General features: G+C 40.0%; 1 protein-coding gene across 2 annotated transcripts in view; it reads right to left on the reverse strand.

Moving 5' to 3' along the window:
• NTRK2 (neurotrophic receptor tyrosine kinase 2) overlaps nt 1-19,088 on the reverse strand; it is a 189,538-nt gene that overhangs the window by 51,133 nt on the left and 119,317 nt on the right. For both annotated transcript variants that reach the window (XM_017740421.1, XM_017740420.1), the window contains exon 13: nt 2,267-2,397. In XM_017740421.1, coding sequence (XP_017595910.1) covers nt 2,267-2,397 — 131 coding nt within the window. The remainder of the gene's footprint in view (nt 1-2,266; nt 2,398-19,088) is intronic.

Genomic DNA, 19,088 nt, shown 5'->3' on the forward strand with positions numbered 1-19,088 from the left:
GCAGGGACACGCAGCCTGCTGCTCTTCAAAAAACGCGGCCAACCTGCCGCTGCAGCTACACAAATGCTCCGCAGTTCTCAACACTCACGCTCCCTGTGCCTAATCGATGCTGTCACAAATAGCCGGGGTTCTGTGGTAACGCTGTCCCCTGCCTTCTGTTTCTTTCCCCCTTATCTTTCTTCTCTCTCTTTCTTCTCCTTTCTCATAGGTTTCATTTTTGTTGTTGTTTGATTTGGTGGATTTTTTTTTTTATTATTTCAATAAACGGTTTTCAGATATAATATAGCCATGTTAGTGCTTGATTTTTCGTCAGAAAAATCTATCAAAAGAATCCTTCCCGGCTTCCCCTTTTATAGTGGAATGGGACAGCAGGTGAGGCTGTGCCTCCTGGCTGCTGAAATCTCCCTGGCATCAGCTTACTCTTCAGCAAGTACCTATTTCCACTGGGCTCACCAAATCTATTCGATAGTGATGGGTGTGCTCCGGTTTTGCCCATGGAGCTGAAGTGCTCTAAAGCCCTTGTGTGTCAGGAGGAGCTGCTCATTGCTGCTGGCACCCAGGTCTGCTCCTCTACGGCTAAAACTGCCAAATCCTGTGCTCAGGGATGGAGTCCAGACACAGTCCTGCACTGGAGTGCAGGACAGCTCTCTGCACTCCAGTGGAGGCCCAATCCCTTGACCTCCAGTGTGACTGAAGGATACCTGTTACCTGTGGTTGGTAACCACAGTGAAAGAGACAAGCATCAGGCAATTAAACCCTCAGTTATATGAAGATCAATCCAGTGGCTCAGTTCACCAAAAAATTTGCTCTGTGATAACAGCCAGAGTCACATCTTTAAGAGACAATGACAGAAACATAAAATGGGCATAACCTGGTCTCAGCTGCCTGCAAGATTCTTATTAAGGACACTATAAAGAGAGGAAAAATAGTATAACAACCTGCCCAGAAAATGGATAGATTTGTCATCTAAATCTATGGAGACATATGTACCTTTAAAGGCTGAATGCTCTTCCATTTGATTTACACTGAGAAAGTGCAGTGCAGCATTTAACAGCAGAAGTGCTAGGCTCCATTTGGTCAGGACTTTCAAAAGGAACAAATGAATGGAAATACTTTTATTTTGCTATCAAGCAGTTCCCTGAAGTGATAGAGGAAAGGAAATTTCCATTATAGCTTCAACAAAATACAACAGAAAAATCATTCAGATCTAGTTTTGTCATCTCCTATCTCTTGGTTTCTCCTGTCTATGCTATATCCCTTCAGGGCTTAATTTTCTTCTCACCAGTCAACATGACTGAACTACTCCCAAGTATCAAAAAGCTTAGAACCTTGGCAAACCCAAAAACCTGCTATTTTTGATGGAGCACTCTACAAGTCTATCCTCCTTTTGTGTTCTTCCACTGTCAGATTCAAGACTCTATTTTTTGTTACCAAATTCAAAAAGATGATCTACTTGATTTCTTTTACTGTATGGTTTCATTCAAAATGTACACACGGTTGCCTAATTGTGACCTGTCAGATAAAATTATTTTCTGGTCACTAGGCACAGCCCAAATTCTAAACATCTATTCTCCCTGCACTTAATGAGATATTTCAAATGCTGGACACCTTGTTTAGTTTTTGGCAGAACACTACAGATGGAGATAAGAGATTGTTCCCAGGGAAACTTTGCAAACTCTGAGAGTGTAGTTTCACCAATACTATTTTCTAGCTAGATCCATGGCTAAGGTCAACAGCTAACCTCAGCTCTTGAATTCTGGAGGACAAAAATGGCTCCATGCAGCGAAGAAGGCTTGGTCTCCAAGCTATATTAGTGACAACTACACACAGAGGATTTCAGTTGCTGACTAAAAGAATGGCACAGTCCTGAAACAGAAAGGTGTTCTTTGTCTAGCAATTATAAACATAACCTATTCACTTAGCAAGTAACAGATTAATTTTTTAGACACACATATGTATCACATGCATTTTTAATGACCTAGACATTATTTTTCACTAATTGTACTTCAGACAGATCATAAAAGATTTTGCCCCCTCGTGACACAATCTGTTTCCTCCCTTCTCCTTACGAGATTCAGTTCTCATTTTATAATCCACAGCAAGATCAAATACCGAATTCTCTTAACACTCCATTAGCCTTGTGAACTCTTCCACATGTATCAGAACAGTTACACTGGATTATGAAATTGGCAAACATGATCATTTACAAATACAGCAGCATTAGTTGAAACCATGAATTAATAATGGTAACCCTAGACTCTTTTACCTTCACTGCCACCAAGATCTTGCCCTGCTCAGGACACAGGTTATAGCATTCTGCCAGAAAGACTTTCCCAAAGGCTCCTTCTCCCAGTTCTCTTTTAAGAACGATATTGTGGCGCTTGATGTGATGCACAACTGTGAAAAGAAGACAAAAGGGAGGTCAGAAGTGAGCTGCAATTCCAGGAGGGGACGGACTCCACGCTTACAGCCACATGGAGATAGGATTCCCTGTAAAGTAGGGAAGGAATCAAAGGGCCCACATGTCATTTTTCACTGCTTTCTGCAAAAAGACTGGGTTTATATATTTATATTTGGAGGGTAGTGCATTTGCTGGATAAGAAGACACGGAATTAAGAGTCACCTGGGAACAGGCCGTTTATCATCATGTTAGCATGACTGCTGCAGAGCATACATAAGAGCCAATGCTACTTTTTAAAAAATATTAAGACAGTGAATCAGAAAATAAACCAAACCTTTGTCACAGCTTTTCTACTTTTGTACCTTTAACAATACCAGAACTCTCTTGTCCAAATCAAAATTTTAAAATTAACCTAAACCAAGAAAACTAAATGCGTCCTCTTTGAACTAAATGTGCCATAGCACTCCGGTTTACTTACCACTTGTTCCACTGCTTCCCCACTTTGTGCTACACTACAGTTACAATAAGATAAGAAATATTGTTCTCACAAACATGATTTACAATATTGATCTGAAATAAAAGAAATAAAAGATGGACAAAGGTTTTAGTACACATAGTGGACAGAACCTTAGTTCAATTGCTGCCCAGAATCAATTGATTCAAACATTGAAGTCGATGAACTTTTTTTTTTTACTTATTTTACATTCTCATTTCAGCAAAAGCTTCCATTACAATCTTTAATATTTAAACTATTGTACTAAATTTTGTAGAATACATTATCAATTTGCAATGTTCAAGCTAAATAAAGCAGTTCTAAGGACAGTTTAGCTGCCAATAGGGTGGACAGCTTGTGTTGCTGAAACTGTAAAATCCAGACAGCATCTGCTGATGATTTTAACCTCAGTGCACTTAGCTGTCTTTGCAAACATTGAAATTTAACCCTGTCTGGAAGAAGCCCATTTCCAACTTAAATTCTAAACATAGTGAATTAAATAGCAGTGCGCAGACATCAGTCTGGCTTCTGCAAGGGTGAAAATCTCACCGTGGCTGCTTAACTGCAGGGACCAGGACTGAACCCTGCCAATAATTTAGGATCTATCCGGATTCAGACCGACTCCTGCCTCCATACTTGCAAACATGCCTATTCCAAACCAGGTGACCACTTACACAAAAAAGCCCTTGCCTCCATGACTAAAGGATGGAAAATGGAGTGCTGATGATAATATCAGCAGAGAGAAATGGCACAGCCTATCCCTATTCCTATCACCAGCATTTGGGAAAAGGACCACAGTGTACAAGAGACCCACACCCTAAGCCTACAGCAACCTAACCTGAGCACACTGCATGTAAATACACTTCATATCCATGTGTGGGGACATGAGGGAAACCTGGTGCTGGAGCAGGCTCGGAGAGTGAGTGATTCATCAGGCATCTGCTGTGACGAGGTAGGCAGCACACCCGAGGAACAGATCTCCACCAGATCCAGCTGGCACCTGCTAGAAGGCCCCTGGCCAGCGTACAAGCAGGCCCCCCATATCCTGTGCATAGAGTGGGGAAGGCTGGATTCCCCCCACAGCCCACCAGACTCACCACGCTTTGCTGCTTTCCCCACAGTTGGTGGTTGCAGGGGGGGATATTGACAGCCTCCTTTTCTAATGCCAGGTCTTCCAGAAGAGGCCACACATCCCATTAGGTGCACATGAAATGAGACTGCACGGTACCTACATTTTTTACTCTTGTCACACACTGGTCTAGCATAAGACTAAGTTTTGTCATGGTGATGCTTTATTTGGTCAGCTACCAGAGCAGGTCCCCTGCAGTCAGCATGAATTTGCTTTTTATTTTCATTTCCTCCTCAGCACTGGCTTTGCAAGAAAGGCTCAAAATGCAGCCAGCACAAGACAGGCCTGAACCAAAATACACCTTTTCCTCACAGACACAAGTTAACCAGCATCCCTTGCCTCTGCTGATACTGGTCACAAGGCAGACCAGCAGATCTGAAGGACTGCTACCTTGGCATGCCACCCGAGCTCTGGAGTGTGGCACATCTCATCACCCGAGCTTTAAAAATGCTTGGTAATAAATGAGTGCTACCCCCTATCCCCTAAAAAACTTGCCATCCAACCCTGCCTCTTGGGGAATTCTCTTTCTCTCTGCCTTACTAGTATTGCCAGGAGGGTGCCTCTCTTCCTTTCCCAGAGGGGAAAGGCATCAAAGGCAGTTTTTCATTTGGTTTTGCCCACAGCTGCCAAAGACTCGGTGATGAAGGCAGTCTGAATTTTGTGTGGGTCTTCTCCATTTTGAGCCCATTATACTGCTAATGTTGGCCCTAGCAGTACAAAGGAGTATTTTGTGAAGCTCCTGGAGGACTTCACAAACAATAGAGTAAAAATAAATAAGAAACATATTCAATACTTCTCTGTAGTACACTTGCAGCTGCTGTTAAAGACTCTTACCAAGCATTTGAATAAACAATCCATCCCATAAACCAAACCGTAAAACCTGTAACGCAGCGAGGCGCAGAAGAGGTCTGCACAGAATGTATTTGCAACTTGTTACGCTCTATCCATTCCTGTTAACTTTTTGAGCTGCGCTGAGTTACTAAACAAATAAAAAATGACAGTAAGTATGACTAAATGGGCAGAGATTAAATGTAAGAACAATGTAAGTAAATCAAACACATATGATGTGACGGATATATGAGCTAAGGAAAAAATCCGTTTAGCACACTCAGGGCCCCAGCTATAATGACACCATCTTCAGTGGGAGGATTGTTGAGCAGGAGATACACTGGAAAACCCAGGTCAAAATCTGCTTTCAGTTACTATCAGGATAAAGCAAATTATCTCTGTTAAATTCCAAGAGATTATCCTGGACTTACATTGAAGAAACAAAGCAGAATTTGGCCAAAGAGGTGACATAAACAAAGAAGCCATCTCGTAACACTGTCTCACAGGAAAAGGTAGACAAACATTCAAATGACAGCTGTGTATTTTCCTCCTTTGATTCTAACTGGCGATTGCATTTGACCTGCCATTTGTACTTTTAAGAGCATATAATCTCTGGTTTTAAATCCTGACTGATTACTGTAAAAAAATATGTTCCATTAAGCTAAAAGCTGAGTTGAAACACTTCAGAGAGAAGTGAAATAAAAAATACGAAGCAAGACAAAACAAAGAAGGGTAAATGCTGAAAAGAGGCATTGTTAAAACAACACCCACGCAGCCATACCCTTAGAAGCAGGGGGCTCCCATGGCTGACCTCAGGGAACCAGAGGGCAACTGGGAGCACAACTGCAGAAAAAGTTTCTCTTCTCATCTCAGGGTCTCAGAAGCATCTCACCAAAAGTGTTGGTATTTCACTCACTGGAAATGATGCAACACGTATCTGCAGGCATGGGACTGCACTCCCCAGGTAACCTTACCTTTGATGGTGACGCTGAACAGAAAGGGTCACACCACATTCTGGAGTGGGTTCCAGCAGAACAGGCAACTCAGGATCACCTTACCTCTTTGAACTCCCTGAGCTGGACACAAATGAATCCTGCCACGGACAGCAGGATATGCAGCAGTATAAATTATTACCTTTTTTTGGCCATAATTAAAAAATAAAATGTGACAGAGTGGAAGTGTTTCCCCTCTGTCACAAATAATAGGTCTTAGCATTTTACCACCATATATGACCATTACACCATCTAAGTGGACCTTCTAAACTATATGGAGCATAATATTGAGCTGAATGACTTGTACGTGGCAGAAGACTGCCTCCAGAAAGAGACTGTGCCAGTCTTGATTTGAAAGTCTGAACTATCCACTTGCTTTCATGTGTAATCATTTCATTGCTAATAAAAATGCATGCCTTTGTCTCTTAATCATTAACTTGTCTGGCTTGCATCTTCCTCCCTTGATGTTTAGGGACTTTCTCTGATAGTCTGAGCAGCCTTTTAAGGTTTGGTATTAAATACATGTAATCAACACCCTTCTTGTTCTTGGTGAGGCAGAGAGACAGGAGTTCCTCCCCTCAGGAAAATATTTTCTCCAGTTCACCAGTCATTTTCATGAATTTTCTCTGGAACATTTTTTAACAACCTTTTAAAAGAAGTTGTTTCCAGTTGTTTTTTCCCAACTGGAAGCCACTCTCCACAAGGTTGTGATAAAAACCTAAAATCAGCTCCCTATCTCTGCACATCCATAGACTACACTAGTCCTTTTAAGGTTGGATTTCCTAGGGGGCACAAAAATTACATAGTTATGTTGTATGCATGTGAGTGTCTCATCTTGAAGACCTCACCCAATTACAATATCACAAATGTTGTAGGTTTCAAATATGTTCCCATCTATCTCAGGAGAGAAAGTGAGGAGATTAATGGAGAGACTGAAACATGGACTCACAGATGCACAATAAAAGCCACAGCTGACAGGCATCACTGCTCACTGAACTACCAACACCGTAAGATCCTTTTGTGTTGCATGCCCACTTAAATCATCTGCTGAGTCTGCTTCTGAGGATACTGTTCAAAATTTTGCTAGTGATACACGTGGGACAGTCCTGATGAAATTTGTTGTGCCAGGACTCTGTGAAGAGAACGAGGACCTTCAAGATGCCAAGAGACCAGGCAAGGTGATATTATAAACATACTCACAGATGCATAAGAAAAAGGCAGTCACAGAAAAGACTCAACTTGTGATGTGACATGAGGTGCCACAGAAAGACGTTTTGCAAATTTCTTCATTCCTTTTTCCAATCTTTCTACTGCAATTGTGGACTGAACTATTTCTAAGACCTTGCTAGATAAAAACAGGTGTAAATGGCCAAGTGATTGTTTAGATAGTATATAAAATTTGTACAGTGCTTGCCATTCACAAAAAAGAAGTTTCTGCTGGAATCCTATAGCAGAAGGGTACAAATTCACTACAAAGAGCAAGCAGCAAATCTAAACTGATAGCCATCAGATTAAGCAATAGCAGCATGTCTACAGTTTCTACAAGCTGTTGCCAGAATAGAAATTTTGGCATATTGAGATATCTACTCTTTAATGTGGCAATAAAAGCCAACAACAATGGCTTCCTTTTTTTTTTTAACCTTTTGACCTGTCAGCCTTGCCTGGGTGCAGAAATAGGTCAGATCAGTTGTACCTTTCTGATTGTTTGATGCATTTATCCCATACAACATTTGTTACTTATTATTCGATATAAATTTTTGTGTAGTGCTATTGTTGTTTCATTTTTACCATATAGCAGCAACAATTGCTCATGTAAGGCTCATGCCCAGCTGGTAGGTGGGAACAATGTTTTCATATACGTATGTATACACATAGATATATATGCACACTTTATATATGTGTGTGTGTGTGTGCGTATCTTAATGTGCATGTGTATATATATATATATGTACACACTATTATACATACATATGTATATATAATAGTCCACAGCTGAGAATCAATTTACACCTCTTCAACACAAGTAAATTAAGCTGACAGAAAGTCTCCTCTCAGTACCTCAGGTACTCTCTTCTAAATGAAACGTGCTGGTAAAGGCTACAGAAAACTGAGTAGGGAGGATTCACCGAACAACGAGGCCAGAAAGGCGCTTGGACCTAGTCACATTACCTGTGCAAGTACAGCTTCTGAAGCACTATGAGTCTTGTTTTGTGTCTTTCAGAAAAAACCCCAGTATAATTCAAGAGCTGCAAAACAGTTATCCTTGGGTGGCCATCAGTGATTTGTCAGCTCTCTCACAGGCATTAGATCCTAAGTGGGCCTTAAGGAGACATTTAACGGCCAGGTTGAAGAGGAAGTGATCTTCCTGGAAGAACTGGAGGCATTTATGAAAGGCAAATGAGTGACTGTCACAGGAATGGCCTCATTCCCAGGCACTTACTTCCTACTTGTCTGGAGCTACATCTGGTAAATCAAATAAATCTGTGATTGCTGCAGCTTAACCTTTCAGTTGCTTTGTTTACAATTTAAATCCTCACAGGATCTATATTTAAACCCCAGAATTTCTATTTTCCTGGGTTAGAATTAGGCTTCCTTTTGTAATACAGTGCTGCACCTCCTTGGAGGGTGCCCAGATCTCTCCTACCTTCCTAGAGCAACAGGGGCACCACAGTTCTTACCCAGTGTAAACTCACTGTGCTGTAGCAGGCATGGGTCTTCTCTGTCTGAAATGCAAGTGTTTACTGTCTTTTGGGGTTAATATTTGATTCCTGGTGAGACACTTTACTTGACTCTTTTTTTCAGCAATTGATTTGGCTTAGCTGGCCAAGATCCTCTCATCTTGGCTACAGATAGCCATGATGCCATACTTGATTAGATCCTTATACTCAAATAAGCATCATGTAAGAAGAAATTCTAATAAAAATGCTATCACTGTTTTGAATGCACGAGTCTTATGAATTAAATTCACCCTTCATGGAAAAAAAATAATGAAGCCAACAGTTTATCCATATATGAACTTGACCTGAATATTAAAACTAAGGTGCACAAGACCTTTAAAGTCCTAGCAACCTAAAACTGATCTTTTACATGCTGAAACAATTGGTATATACCAGAATAGCTGAAAGCTAAATTTGGCTATTTTCAGAATAAGTAGCATATATTAATCATCTTCATTTCTCTTTCCGTGATGCTTCCAGCCTACTAAAAGCTTTTCAGCACTGTATGGTAAATCAGCTTTGAGCAGAAAACTGCCCTGGAATTTTGACAAAACTCTGCCTTTGCAGATATGTATACACTTAATTTATAAATGCCAATCACAACGCACTTCTTCCAAAAGGTTAATCATCTTACAACTCAGAGGCTATTGTGTATGAGTTGCTGTATAAAACCTGTTAGTATTATTTTATGAGGGCAAATCTGGTCTGTCTTTCATGTTTAACTGGAGACAATGATCTCATTATGAACACCCTCCTCTTAGTTCAGACCTGGAAATCCTTTCCCTTCACACTATGCTAATCTTTAGGAATCTTCTGTGCTACAGAAATAGGAGTACTTGGCAAAGGATGGGGGAATACCGTGTAGCATATCTCATATAATAGATACTTGCAGAAGGGGAAGGGCCAATAAACATACTGTCTTCTAAATATTAACTCTCTTCTGTTTTCAGAAACAGACATAGTCTGAAAAGCATCCTAGGGTGCCAGCCTGAGAAGTAGGACCTGAAAGAAACTTACATCCAGAGGCTGAGCCATATTCAAGCTTAGTGTAAATGGGTATGAAGGTGAAATTCAAAGCAGATTGCACTGGTTGTGATGTACATTTATCTGCTTTGCTTTTTCGCTTTTCATTTTAAAAGGAAAAGGAAATAATTTTATGGCTCTACATGAGGGAGTACAGAAGCATTTTACTGGTGGCCTTTCAAAAGGAGATATGAAAAGTAAATCGAGCTTTCAAGCTTGTGAAGGAATAAACCATATACTTGGCTCACAGTTGACATTCTATCCCCTTATTTAAAAGTTAAGCACATACTCAATCTTTACCTTTTGATGAGCTATCTTTCTAAAAGACAGCATAGCATCTGATCAGCCATGTTAGATGGGTAGGTCTGCAATGTTACAGCTAATTTAGCATAGAGAAAACGTCCTAGGAGCGTGACAAAACCCAGTCTTACAGATCATTTTTGAGCAAATTATTTACCCTTTTCCTAATTTTTTTTCCCAATTCCTTTTACAGTTCTATCAGGCTGCAACACACTGTGTGGCCTTCTGTGAAAAAAAATGGAATCTTATGCAATTTTACATTATGCTTTGCTTTCTTTGAGCCAATTGAAATAAACCTTCCCCTAATCACAAGGCTCAGTCTCTGCCTGCTTCTTTAACTGCAAACAGCTAAGGCTTTGCCTGAATAACCTACATGGTTATTTGCTCTTATGATTCTGTGCATACCTCCTTCTTTCCTATGGGTTTTGCCTTAAGTGGCCTTTAAACACAAAGAAAAGTTAAGAGTTTAGCCATCTCTGAGGAGGACCCACAAATGACACATAAAGACACGGGACACTGCAAACAAACAAAATATAAAATCTTTTCCACCCTGCATTATTTACTGAAAAACAAACTCATTAGAAAGAAGAAAAAGAAGAAGTCTTCCTACACACTGACACAGAAAGAATGTCAGTTTGCCATCTGTCCTATGGGGACACAGAAGGGGTTGGCATTATACTGCCTGAGACACACGTGACAGGAGAGAAGATCAAAACATCAAAAAAGGTGAACAAACCTGGACAAGCAGCTATTCCCTTTTACAGACTTGCTGTCCTTCAGCATTTCTGCCTTCTTCCATGATGAGGCACTTGCTCTGCTTTTGTTTCACTGCCAGACTGCCAACCCTTTTTGTTAGGACATGCCATACACAGAGGCTTATGTCCCCATAGGGCATTTTCCCCTTGGCCCTGCTACTGTTTCAGAATTCCAGTGCTCATGATGTAATTGGCAGCATATGTATGCAAGGCACACCCAGAAAATTCATCTTTACCACTGGGCTGTGACAGATACCTCTACAGCAACCACAATGTAGTCAGAAGATTATTACATTGTACTCCCTTCAAACAAAAAGACCTGCAAGATTTCACTTTTAGGCCGACCAAATGGAGTCACAAAGGGTTGGCAAGACAGAACGTGCTGGGGATTTTTCAGGATCAAAGCCTCAGCAATTGCAAAGAAAAGATGACTTTTCTTTTGTCTTGTTATAAATGCCCTGGAAAAAAAAATCTTTCCATGTTTCCACACAAACATAGCACATGCTTAATTTTTCAAGCTTGAAAAGACCTTATTGCTTATTGCAGACCACACATCACCCTCTCTTCTGACATGATTCTTCTTTCCTGCATCCTCCAAAGGACTGATATCATAAAGTGTATGCTTATACAAAACAAATTATTTCATGTGTAAAGGCCATGAGGTTTCTATAGTTTGGGTGACTTATCATTCTTCAGGGTCTGACAACCTCCCCAAATCCTAGGGAAGGATGCAAATTAGACTGTACCATGCTCCTTGCGTTGAGCTTTGCTTAAGCAAACAGTGGTACTCCTATTTGGACATAATCTGTAAACTACACTAAACTATAGCCCAGCCAGATTTGAGAATACTAAGGGGTTTTTTAATAGCAGCAAGATGACTGCCTATTCTAATTGTCCTAATAGAAAACCCAGCCTGCCCCATGATAAAGTGAGAAAACACTTGTGACTTGTCAGTGGGAACAGGAGGATTTTCCCAGGTCATTCCTCTTGCAAAAAAAAGTCACACATTTTCTCTTCTCTCTTGGATCTGCATGTTATTTTCATGTAACATGAAAACTGACACACCTAGATAACAGACATAGCAAAGAATATAAGAAATCTCCTTTCACTCACTTGAGCTCTGGATTGTGTTATCTGCCAGCTGAAATTATGTTTCTTGACATTTCAGACAAATAAGGAGGAATTTTACATCTTCGCTAAAACAAATTTGGTGAGGGAGCAAAAGTCTCCATTATGTCCAGCTCCTTGCAACTGATCTGCACAATATGCAGCCCAGGGCCAATTGTCCTTTAGTGGATCATAGGCAATGCCTTGCCCTGTATGCCCCCATGGCTAGGGACAGCCAGGCACCAGTCACTGACTCAGCACATAGTCGGTCTGTCAAATGGAGGCACATTTAAAGTAGCAGCAGAGAGTGCCTTGGTTCCACTGCAGACAACAAACCCACAGGTCTGTTTCTTTGCAAGATTTCCTCCAGACTCTGTTTAAATAAGGCCTTTGTAAATTCTCACTAACACATATAAATCCCCTCCCACATATCAATAAAATTTTATTTTAGAGAAGGAGAAAGAACACAGATACATTGATCAAAAGTTAAGTATACAGTATGTCAGCAGCTAATGAAAAACAAGCACCTGTCCTCCTTTAGGATAACAAGAGCTTCCCACAGGGTCCAGTGTGATAACAGTCAGAGCTCCAGTACCAACAGTGACAAAACAACCACCACCAAATGGATCTTATTTTAAAGCTGTGGCCCATGACAAGGTTGAGGGCAAATTCAGTCTCTGCCAATATGTGTTCACTACCTAAAAGCATCTTGGTTTTGACTTGATAATTACGGTGTGCTGAGCCAACCAGCTGTCACTAAGGAACAGGAGCTGTGCAAATGAAGCAAAATGCTTAGAACTTTGCTGCTGATTTTTCACACAATAATGAACCCAGTTACAGCCTTTTGAGGCATGGAACTGAAAGACAGAAAGAGAGAGGGAAAAAAAAAAAAGAAGAGGAAAGGGAGAAAGAAAGAGCTTTGAACATTTTGTTCCAGTCAGTTTCCAAGAATGAGGAAAACACCAAGCGAGATTCAATCAAAGGATGCCCTCCCACAGTCACGCTGTTGCTGTAGAATTGGCCACTGGGCAGATACCCGAGACATACATTTCCCAAAGCACACAGACCCAGTCTTTGCTGAAACATGAACTCTCACTGATGGCAGCACACATACATAGCAGGGCAAACAAGAAGAACGGCAGAAATGGCTGAATGAACTTTATTCAGGATCTGACATACAATGTCAGTATAATGAATGTGACCTAAAGAAGATTGTTACACTCATAACCAGACTGAGTTGGCAGCTTTGACCAATTAGTACCAGTTCATTTTACCTTGATAGCTAGTATACACATATGATATTCTGTAAAACCTTAATAGATGTCACCATAAATCACAATCCTTTTTGTCCCCTGCACTCTTTACATTTGGAAAGTACTTTCAGCTGAATCTTCTTTAATACTAGTTGTAGACTGAAATTAATGCAAATGTAATTCTGGCAGTCTCTGCAAGACACCAAAAATGCATGAACCAGAAAAGTTCTTTTCTCACCCAGCATCTATATGACTACTGCTCTTGAAAACCAAAACTGTTTTGTTCCAACTACTGCACACCATGATATTTACAGCAACTTCAGTCTGCACAGAACTAAGGCAAGATGTAGGGGTTTTCTCCCCTTCCTCCTGAAGTTCAAGTTCTCTCCCAGAGCAACAAATACTGGTTTGCCGGCATACTCACCTACTCGGGAAACATTTTAACCAGCAGTAACCAACACAAACGGCTGCTACATTTGTTGCACTGTAATGGCAGAGTACCCCATGGGCTTATCAGTAAAGGAAATAGTAAAAATTGCCATGATTTTTACTGTTGCCAGTGAAAATGCTGAATTCTTGTCTCAAGCTGCTCGAACTGACCGTTGCAGCCAAGGAAATGGGTGCTGATATGTCCCCGGCCCGCACTTAGCTAAAATACTGAGGTGTTGTTAAGCCAAGATGTCACCAGGGTACCTTAACAGACCACTTTACGGGCAGTGTTTATTAACTGCTGCCTCCTGCAAGACCACCACCAGCAGGAGGGCAAGTACAGACTTGCTTTTAGGAAGGCCTTGTCTGAGGTCTTGTCACACTGGAGGGATGCTTTGCCTTTTGGTAGTCCAACATCCACAAAATGGCTCTCAAGCAATTTCCAGGGGTCTGTGTTTCTAGCCTGTCCTTCAGAATTTTAATGAGGAGGAAGGGTCAGAAGCTAACATAATTATTTATAAACCAGTGTCAAGATTTGTTGAGTAGCTTTTCTAGTGTTTTCCCATGTACAGCTCTCAACTAACTTATAGACTAGTGCATTGCTTTAAACATTGCTTGTCATATTTATTCTTCCCTTCTTGTAACATTTTCTTCAGTAAGAGAATGGTAATTCAGCCACATGTTCCAAGAATATAACAGGCTCTAACTGCAAAAATAACCATTACTGATTTGTTTTTTTCTTACAGAGAAACTACAGAGAGACAACATTGTTTACTTCTGAAGACTAGATATGCACACACACACACACACACACACAGATGAAAAGGTATTTGTCATCAGCATTTTGGCAAACAACTCTTATGAGGCTTCTGTTGAGTGAATCCCTTTATGACAGTTTTCCCCACCTCAAAAATGAGGCCAGAAATGGATACCTAGCTGTTTCACAATAGTGGTGGGGATTTAAAAAAAATATTAGTTATTTTCTACTTGAATAGTATCACAAAGCTATAAAACATAAGTTATGTATTCATCAAGATTCTTATTTGGTATATTTTGAAAACAATGGCACAAACGCCTCGCTGCCATCACTTTCTTAAGTTCAAAATCTCAAGTGGAAACTCTTCAGATATGAATTTGGCTGCAATAAATACTTCCTTGTAATTTTACTGGTTCTGGCCTCCTTTAAGTGTATTATAATGCACTCAAAAATAAAATAAATTGGAAAGAATACATTCAGGAAAAAAAAAAGATTTTAAAACAACACTGTTTCTCTTGCATTGCATTCAGAATTATTTTATATGCCATAAAAGTAATCCTCACTCACAAAATGTGAGCTGGGAAAACAAGTGGAGTTCTTCCAGATTAAGTGTCACAAAGAGAAACTGCTGAAGAAAGCAAATAAGAAACCCACAGCATCCCCTAATTTAAGACACATTAAAACAAACAAACAAACAAACAAACAAGAAACAACTTGCCTTGAACAAAGGAAAATGTGAGGTCTGCTGCTAGCTGTGTCCTAATTCTTTGCTTATTCCAGTCTGAATGTTGTTAGTTTACAGTATTGTATGTACTATCCTCCATAAAAATAAACAGGCCCTCAGGGATTAACATACCCCAACCAGCACTTCAAAACTACTTGCAGTAGCTCTCTTTCCACACCTTCATAGATGTAAACAAATATTTCTGAACAGGAGCTGCTGGTATCATCTGCCTTTGTATTGTGCCAAGTAGGCTTTTGAAGTGCCAATTGTTGTGGAAACTGAGGAAAATGGTAAATTGCATCCTAACAAGAGCTATTCTAGCTAAGCATCAGAACAACATCAGTAGGAAAAATCTCTTCTCAATAGTATTTTAAAAGGTATTTTTCCCCATAATTTACCAAGTTGAAAGCTAGGACAGTAGCTAGGAGCAACCAGTTTGAAAAACCTGCATTATCCTTGCTACTGTCCAAAAAGAACTGTGCTTTCACATATAGACTTTGCTGGAAGCCCTAGATAAGCACAGCTGTGACAAATCCTGCTCCAGTACAACGTTTTTAGTTCAAGTCCAGCTCTGCAGGATTCTGACATAACTTTCCCAAATCCGTGACAGACTTGTCACTGACAATGAGGGGAACTTGAAACAAACAGTCTCACAGAAATGAGGGATATCTTACCACAGAAATACCTCAGAAATTTGACGGGTTGTGAATGTGAATGAAAAAACAGTATACACAAAGAAAATGTGCTACATGCTGCAGCTCTCCACCCAGTAATTCATATCTGCAGGTATACAGGAGAGGAGGATGATCCACGTTGTGGAATTTATTGAGAAGGAACACAGTGGAGAGATAAAATATGGGCAGGGTACAGCATGAACTCTAAAAAATAGAAAGAAAAGGAAGATGACTAAACTGCTCCAGTTCAAAAGAAAGGGGGTCTCCAGACCTCAGCTGATCAGTAGTGCTAAACAGATATCCCCATTTTCTCACTTCAGCATTTTAGGTCCTGCTAATTCATGTTTCTTCATTCTTAACAGTGTTTTGCAGCTGCTCAGGAAGATAAACATCTATCCTGCAAAGAATTCCCTTAGAGATTTTAGGCAACATTTTACATAAATACTATGCCTAGTACAGAAAGAATTTGTCCATATCCAAACTGACACAAGCCACTTATTTCTGCACAGTGATTTTTTTTTTCTGTTGTTACACTAGACAAGTCATATTTGGGATATGTTTAGGAAAAAAGACAGAAACTTTTGCTAGCTTCTATATCACTACTTCTTAATTACTCAACTTTATTTTAATGCCACATATTGCACAGCTGCTAGCCTGTTGGAAATATTTCTGTATCCTATTTGGTTAGTTAACCTACAGTTTCAGAAGCTTGTGATCTCTTATGGAAGTTTGCAGATGTAGTTCCCTCTCCCTCCCCAGCTATAGCATGACAATGCATGCCAGAACATAAGCTCTGGCACATACTTTGGAGACGGATGTGGAAAGGTTACACAGTTTTGCAATAAATTCATTATGATCAAGCAGCACCAGTTAAAGCAATCACTCTCCTGGCCAAAGAAATAAGTGAGGAAAAGAAAAACAAAAAAACCAGGTCTTCACTTTTCTGATGTCCTGTTGCATCAAAGCACAGGTTGCAACAAGCTGAGAAAGTGTAATGTGCTTCAACGTCTTTTTCAGTTGCTATGGTACAGTTTCTTATGGAAAATTCCTTGTTCTGCGTGATGTTTTTCCTGCCTCATTTGGGATGGCAGAACCGTTCCTTGTGTCACCTGAGAAACCGGGCTGTCAGTTTCCACCTATTGGTGAGAAAGAAACTCATCAGCAGCAGAACTCAATGGAAAATTCCTTGGTTAGAAGTTTCTGCGCTGGAGGCCAACATGACAGTGGGGAGCAAGGACGGATAGGTCAGGGGATGAGGGTGCCACACAGGAGATCTGGCTTCCACCTCAGGGTCAGACACATATTTCCTGTGTAACCTGGGGCAAAGGACTTTATCACTGGGACTCCCTGCTCATACAGGCAGGACAACCAAGCATCCTTTCCCCGTTCTTCACCCTGTGTGTGAAGCCCCAGGTCTGTAACCTGCCCACAGGACAACCAAGTAGCTCCAGGTTACAGGAGTGAGGCCGTAGCCCAAAAGCTCTTCAGGCAAGGATTATGTGCACCTGCAGAGCCCCCAGTGCTTTGCACGGTGAGGTCTTGTTTGGACCATGGGGCTCTAAAGTAATGCATGGAAATAATACTAAGTAATTTCATTATTCTCTGTTTTTAAGGAAAAATATCAACAAAGGAGGGAAAACTCCAGCTTTACTGTACAGCCAAATAGGAAAAACACTGGGCTTTTGGAGGAGATCTGCAATCTATTTTCTGCATAGATAATACTGAAAATTACCAGAAACACACTGTAAAAATGGTATTATAGCATCACACTAGTGATACGAAGCAGTCAGGGATAAGGCCTTTTCACTAGGGAATTTTCTTGTATGGACTAGTTGGAAGTAATCCGATTTTAATGTGACATTTTTCCTGCTGGAATGTTTGCCCTTCCAATCAAAAAATAATTACATTCTACCACTTTTGATTCATGACAAAAACAAAGCATGGTTGAAAAGAAAAACTAAAAAAAGCCTTAATATTTTAATGCAGTTGGATACCTGCGGTACTTCAGAATGCTGGCATTTCCATGGACTCCCTATGGTGGTGAGAAGAGCTTTTGACCTCTCTGAGGAAATGGGTTTTGAAAATAATAAATGCGTAAGTGTTTGAAAAGAGACTCCTTTAGTAATGTCTGTCATGAGAATGAAGAGAATTCAAAGTATGACAATACAAGTGCATTCCACAGGACAATTTTTCTGGTGGTGCCAATATTTAAAGCTCCATTGACTTCAGTGGAGTTTCACCCTTTAATCCAAGAAGGTTTGGACTTGTTGGATATCACTTGCAGTAACACACAACCCTTTTTGTCTTTTAGAGTCCCTTACAGACAAGTTCAACAAGAAAATTAATGGAAACAGGTGTAGGAATGAAAGAAAATATACTAATATTAATTACACATGAGTCAGGACATTCAAAATTTTGATTCCCATAGCATTAATTTCAGCATAAAGCTAGTAAAAAATTTCACTGAAAAATATTAATGATGTAAAATAAAGTTTCAAATATTTAGCAGCAGAAAAATACTGATTTTCAGTTACTTTTTTGGCTTCCTAAAACAAAGAATCAAATTTAACATTCCAAAGTGGGACAATCCTTCCCCTCCCCCATACCAGCACACACAAAACCACTCTTACCCATATTTTTAAAATATTTTCCCAAATTGAAATATTTTCAAAAAAAGTATTTCATTTAAGAATACCAACTTATTTAAATTTCAATGAAGATTTTTATCTGTTTCAACAGTTCAAGTTGAAACTTGAGACAAAACTGAACCAAGTGCCCTCTGCTTTCTCTTATACTTTAAAGCAGCAAGTAATTTTTAAATGCTGAAATCTCCCATGGGAGGAAAATTCTATTTTTGAACAGCTTTACTTCTGTGCATTTAAAATCTCAGCTACTACCCTGTAAATCTGGAGGGTGAGAAGTTATACTGAAGATGGAATAATTCAGTAAAGGCTGCATTATTCTGGCTGTACAGGGTGGTTGGTAAAGGCAGCAGGACCTTCCTCTCACTTTGCATTATGATGGAGGAACCACTCTTTCAAGGCTGCCACCAGATGAACTGGTTGCCAGCCTCACACAGAAGCCCGTACAGGATCCCTGCACACCAGCACATTGCTCCATTGATTATTTTCCTCATTCTACCAATTCTACCAATAGGAAACTTATCCAATAAAAATCACATGCAAGTCAAAAATCTGCTAAGAATGGAAGTCAAAACTCATTTCTAAGCACAACAAGGTTCTAAGCTAGATCAAATTAAGTTATGGAAGTTTGAACCAAAATCCAAGACTTGAATACATCTTACTTTTGACAAACTTTATATTCTGATCTGAATTCTGCGAGTTAAAAGCAATTGCTCTGAAAATAACTCCCAGACTGAACTAAGTGATAAAAATGAAAGAGGAAGTCTGCGTTTTAACTCCTATGTTACTTCAAAGACTTGTCTATGTACCAATCCTTTAGAATAGCAAAAGTTTTGCATGCAACAGTATTTTTGTGTTACAATC

Source organism: Corvus brachyrhynchos, unplaced genomic scaffold, assembly GCF_000691975.1.
Source record: "Corvus brachyrhynchos isolate BGI_N302 unplaced genomic scaffold, ASM69197v1 scaffold37, whole genome shotgun sequence".
Lineage (NCBI taxonomy): Eukaryota > Metazoa > Chordata > Aves > Passeriformes > Corvidae > Corvus > Corvus brachyrhynchos.